The sequence below is a fragment of the Physeter macrocephalus genome, chromosome 4, assembly GCF_002837175.3.
Source record: "Physeter macrocephalus isolate SW-GA chromosome 4, ASM283717v5, whole genome shotgun sequence".
Taxonomy (NCBI): Eukaryota; Metazoa; Chordata; class Mammalia; order Artiodactyla; family Physeteridae; genus Physeter; species Physeter macrocephalus.
In genome coordinates this window covers 123,998,624-124,004,623 of record NC_041217.1, presented here as the reverse complement: position 1 = coordinate 124,004,623, position 6,000 = coordinate 123,998,624, and the positions used below count along the sequence as shown (strand labels likewise).

General features: G+C 34.5%; 1 protein-coding gene and 1 long non-coding RNA gene across 12 annotated transcripts in view; one reads left to right on the top strand and one right to left on the bottom strand.

Annotated features, from left to right (window-relative positions):
* LRRC7 (leucine rich repeat containing 7) overlaps nt 1-6,000 on the top strand; it is a 499,495-nt gene that overhangs the window by 475,976 nt on the left and 17,519 nt on the right. For 9 of the 11 annotated variants that reach the window (XM_028489268.2, XM_028489261.2, XM_055084526.1 and 6 more), the window contains one exon: nt 4,835-5,450. In XM_028489268.2, the coding sequence (XP_028345069.2) occupies nt 4,835-4,942 (108 nt within the window). In that variant the 3' untranslated portion in view covers nt 4,943-5,450. Of the gene's footprint in view, nt 1-4,834; nt 5,451-6,000 lie in introns of those variants that run through there. The other 2 variants (XM_028489260.2, XM_028489263.2) reach the window with 2 other exon arrangements.
* Nucleotides 1-6,000, bottom strand: part of LOC129392086 (uncharacterized) — a 55,616-nt gene that overhangs the window by 46,350 nt on the left and 3,266 nt on the right. The gene's annotated exons all lie outside the window — the stretch shown is intronic.

Below are 6,000 nucleotides of genomic sequence, written 5' to 3'. Positions count from 1 at the left end.
CCATACTGTTCTCCATAGTGGCTGTATCAATTTACATTCCCACTAACAGTGCAAGAGGGTTTCCTTTTCTCCACACCCTCTCCAGCATTTATTGTTTGTAGATTTTTTGATGATGGCCATTCTGACCAGTGTGAGATGATATCTCATTGTAGTTTTTTTGTTTTTTTTTTTGTTGTTGTTTTTTGCGGTACGCGGGCCTCTCACTGCTGTGGCCTCTCCCGTTGCGGAGCACAGGCTCCGGACGCGCAGGCTCAGCGGCCATGGCTCACGCGCCCAGCCGCTCCGCGGCATGTGGGATCTTCCCGGACCGGGGCAAGAACCCGCGTCCCCTGAAACGGCAGGCGGACTCTCAACCACTGCGCCACTAGGGAAGCCCAGCCATGTATGTTTTTTAATAGTACAGTAAAAGCCACTTGAGACTTCAAACTTCCTCACATTTAAAAAGTACAGTGTAAATTTTTCATTGGAACTCTCTAAGAATTTAAGGTCTGTAGCTCAAATTTTTTGATAGGAAAATTTTTCAAATGACTTGGCATACAGTTACTGGAGTTCTGCTTATACAGTATACTCAACCCTAAATATATCCTAATATTTAATGAGACTAATCTATCAGATTAAAATTCTGCAATGGGAAATAATTCCAGGTAGTTAATGGGAAACATAATTATAATTACCTAAGATTCCCACTGTTTGGTCTCATAATGTCTGGCTGTCAGGATTAGACAACAAGAAGGCTTGCCCGATAACTCTAATATGGTTGCTGTATATTTTCATTTTCCCTCATCCCAAGAGCTATAGGCATTCAAAGGACACTATATTAATGTACTAATATATATCTAACATACAAAATACATGTATACTGGCCCTTTAAATGTTTGTCCCTTGAGGGTTATTTTAAATCAATTCAAAATCATACACCAAGTCTCTAATCCCATTTCACTTTCGGATTCTTAAAAGAATCATGCTGTCCTTCTTATTGGATAATCCCACCAATTCTGTGGCCAAGCCTTCTCAGAAACTAGTTTTTAAATTTAGAGCTTTGAATAATAAGAATACAACAGAATTCCTAAGAGAATTACAACATCCTCTGGAGAATTTCTGTGATATAAACATCCATAATTTATCCACTTAACAAAACATTTAGCAGAAGAAAATCCAAGATAAATTCAGGAAGGAATAAGAGGATGAAATCTAGAAACCGAATACGTTTTACAGTAAATTGATGAGCTGTAATCGCAAAGCTCTACTTTTTGTTAGAATTGCAAATGTTATTTTCATTAACCTTCCATCTTGTCATCATTAACCTTCCATCCTGTCATGTCTAAATCATGCAAACGGGCAATTAAAAAACCTTTTGTGCCACAGATGTCAAGTGGAATTAAAACAAGGAAGGATACCTTCTGGAAAAAACATAAAAACTATTGTAAAATGATCCTTTATACTTCAAATCAGCTAAAGCCAGAAATCCATTAATTATATATTCTTGAAGCATAAAATTTTTAGAATATTTTTTCTTTCATAGATTGTTTTCTTATTAACTTCATTTTGACTTAAGCCATTCACTTAAGTTGCAATTTCCTCAAACTTGCACACATTTTACTATAATCCACGATAGTCTGTGTGTTTATATAAAACATATGGAGCCAAATGTGGCAACATATTTTAAAACTTTATTAAACATTTGTTCTTCAAATCATCTTTTGTATTTATATTATATACATATTCAAAATGTCAAATGCATAAATGTAGATTATATGCATTTACGTTTCAAAGCTTCATCAGATTTATACTCTGCAATTAATATTAAATAGTATCCTCCTTTATTTCCTAAGCTCTTCTATTCACACACATGAAACAACCATGAAGCCTTTCTAGTTGAAATATTGTGATTTTTCTGAACTTCATGTTCATTGGAAAAGCCCTGCACACATGTAGTAACATAATTGTCTGATTCCCTGTCAGAACCATCTAAGATGTAAGCCAGATAGCCATATTCATTTGAACAAATAAAATATAAATTCTCTTGGCTCTTCTGTCCTAAGAATATAAAAGAAAGTTCTCTAGAACTGAGATTCTATCTTCTCCTTCCATTCAAACCCCTCTGTCATTACCTCCCCTGGTATCAGGCCTACCATAATGTTCCATATCAAGAAATAGGGCAATTAATCTTAACAAGTGAATTCATTTAATGAACCTAAAACATTTGTTTCAACCTCACAACACTAATGAAACAAATTGTGTCAAGATACAGAGAGTTGTGACATAAATTCCCATCTAGCCACTAGCTGTGTGAGCTTGGATATTTCGTGTAACTCTCTGATCCTCACGTTTTCATCTTTTCAAAAAAAGTTAAGGTTAACTAAACAGTTCCTTCCTCTGACATTTCATCCTTCTACTCTTATGGCTTAATGAAAATTGTATTTCTTAAATTCAAGAAAGTAACAGTAAAGTAATATTAATAGTAGGAGCTAACATTTATTGATCGTTTACAGTGTGCCAGGCCTTGTCCTAAACAGTTAACATATATTAACTCATTTAATCTTTAATAAACTTTCTAAAATAATTTGCTTTCTGATCTTTCAGAATCCTTTCAGTAATTTGAAGCCATTCCCAGGCAGTCCCTAGTGTGGTCTTTTATATAAGCCTCTTGAGATTCACCCAAGTTCTGGCTTAGAGCCAAAACATTTCTGGGGACTAGAATTACAGGTAGAGTCCTAATGTTTATTTGACACAGTGGTCTAATTTATCAACCTGCTTATTTCCTTCTGGGAAATCAACTCTTTGTGTTTCCAGCTATATAACTATCATTTGTACTTACAAAGCATGAAAACTAAAAGCCAATGCTTTAAAGCAATATTAAAAGCTAATTTATACAAGGAGTCTCCCTAGCCTTGAATCAGAGCCTGGACTGTGGGTCTGAACATATTGAAGCCTTGTTTCTTGGAAACAGACCCAGATTCCAGGACAGAATTAATCAAGCTATGCTCTTTCTCTGCTCTTTCCTCGGTGCCTGAGAAAACTAGGGTTACTTGAAGCCTCTAGGAAATACCTGATTCTCTTGGATTTCCTGCTACCTTTATGAGCCCTCTACCTTGATCCCCTTCAGGATGACCCTCTCCAGTTCTCCTGCCAGTTTTTCTGTTCCCTCCCCTCAATGCTTTGGTATCCTCGTTCTTTAGTTCAGCCATCAGGCTAGCGTCTGCTTTCTGCCATCCTCTTAACAGGAAGGATTGGGCCCTGTTTCACCTTTCCCTCCCTCACTTCACACAAATTTACCTAGATGCCCAGGTCAACGGCAAACACTGTCTTTAAGTTCTATTCTACACGTCCAAAGCCATGGCTCCATCCTGCTCCCCTAGTTAGATTTCCCTTCATTCACAATGCTCCCTTTTAAACTTATTCTCTGATAATTCTCTCAGCATTCCATGTGGTAAATACCAGAGTGCGGTAAAGCCTAACTTCTGTTTCTAATGCTGCCACCCTGACCTCCTTCCTGAACTCCAGTCTCTTATTTCTAAATATATGTGCAACATTTTCCTTGCATGTGTCGTCAGTACCACAAACTTCGTTGTCTTCCCAGCTAAGCCCGCTGCTCCTCCAAGGTTTCCATTTTCTGTTAATGGCATCACAGTTTGATTCTTGTTTGTGTTTATACCCTTGTCCAATCAAATGCCAAATCTATTGATTCTACCCTAAAAGTTTTCTCCTTTTTAATTTATTTCCTCTCAAGTCTCATTGCCCTAGCAGATAGTCTGACTTAGTCTTTCTACTTTTGAGATAGTTCACATGTAACTACAACAACACAATTAAGCCAGAGTTAAAACTATACGAATGAGAGATTTAGCATTTTGGTAGATCCAAATTTAGGACTAAATGTTATTTTTACCAGTACTCGAATAAGTTAAATTAAACCTGTTAGGAATCTGAATGAGAATTACAGCTTTGCAAACACTGTAAAGAAAAAAATTATGATAGGAGGTGATATAGCAACAATTTTAAAGGGAAAATGTTGATTATTTTATCATGATCAATGAAATATCAGTTCAAATCACTAGAAACAATTGTAGTGTTATTATGTATGTCAGTGAAGTACTGAGAGAAATAATAAGAATATTATGGTATCAGATGACTCAGCCCTAGCTTAGCTGTGTGACCTTAGTCATGTTGCTTGGCCTCTCTGAGATGTAGCTCTTTCATTTATAAAATAACAAGATGAATCTAGATCACACAGAAATTAATTCATTTCTGGATGGGATTGAGAACCACAGGTATAAATAATGAATATATTAGCATTCAACAATGAGGGAAATAAAAATTATCTTTTAATATAAAAATGTGTAAACTAAGAACTTTTCAGTGGATCAAAATAAGATTTAACTATACTATATGGTTTGCATGAGTGAAATATTTGACCATGTTGATGGGTTTATATCAGTGATTATGCAACAAAAAGGCAGTGGTACTATGAACACCTCTGAACCATCTCAACTAAGTTCCTGCAAACAAATCAGAACAACAAAACAACTATCATATTTCAAATGTATCTGTCTGTTACTGACCAGTATATCTCTACGATTAGCACAGTGACTAGGACTATACTAAGACAATCCTAAGTAGGATATACTAGATACTTGATAAATATTTGTTGAATTAATTAATTGAGTTGAAGCTGGGTGAAATTAGTTGTTCCCATAATTGCAATTCTGCTGTGAATTTTAAAAACACATGACTTTTGGTTGCTCAATACTCCCTTGAATTTTATTGTTAGAAACAATGATAATGTGCTAAACAAGTATCTTACATTGATTGCCCTGTTTTATTTGTGTGTTTACAGGCAAATGGACATAGTTTTGTACATATGGAACATGAAAAAGCTGTATTACTACTGAAGAGTTTCCAGAACACAGTAGACCTAGTTATTCAACGTGAGCTTACTGTCTAAATATTTTTTATAAATAGTGAAGATACGTCTAGCCAGACCTAATGTTCAAAAATAAATTTATACATAGAAACAAATTTTGCCAATTGCTGGACCAATGGCAAACATTAGTGCCAAATGTATAATACTATATGTTAGCACTGGTCATCCTTAAAAATGTTAACTATATAAATATGATGTTCATGTGGTTATGTATTATTTTAACTGTCAGCCTCTGGCTGTGCATTGGTGCAGTTTTGGTTTTGGTTTTGTTTTGTTTTTTTTTTAATCAAATAAGTTTCTTCTTGAAGTGGATTTCATATAATTTCGGAGCACGGAAGCACACACAAGCTCTTTACGAATTCTGCTCTCCATCAGAAACACTGCCTCAAAGTTGTATATGCCTTTATATAGAAAATACAAATATAAAGAATTATAATTCCCATAAAATATTTCTAGCACAAGGTACATGTTGGCATATATACAAAAAGAATATAGAGAAAAAACAATATTTTCATAAACTAAACATCTCGGATTGAGAAAGAAAATATATCTTAAAATAAGACTTTACTATATTGAATCTTTTTCAATAAAAATTACAAGATAATGCCTTATGAAAGCAACTGTACATATGGTATAAAGTGTTTATATTTGGTTCCATATTCATTTGCTAAATTCTCATAACACAGAGTGAAATATTTCATAAATTAGCCATTTATCTCTGGGACCTGAATAAAAATAGGACAAACTAATTTGTTCAATGCCTTTAGCTAATTACAAAACATGCAGAGTTAAGAAACAGACTAAAGGTCATTGTAGATAAATCTTTTTCACCCCAAATGTAAGCAGTGAATGATGGGTGGCAGGAAAGGTGTTGCTTTATTTCTTTCAAGTTTATGTTGATTATAAACTGTAGCCCCTGTGATTTCTTTACTTGTAAATGTGGAATTTATTTGTGTGTTGCTTTATCCAATTTGCTACTTTTAAATCATTTAAAATGAGTTTGGGGTATTGATAAAATTTATCTTTAAGAAAGACTATTGTTAGAAAGTTATGGTGGGTGATAAAAAACTTTGGTAATT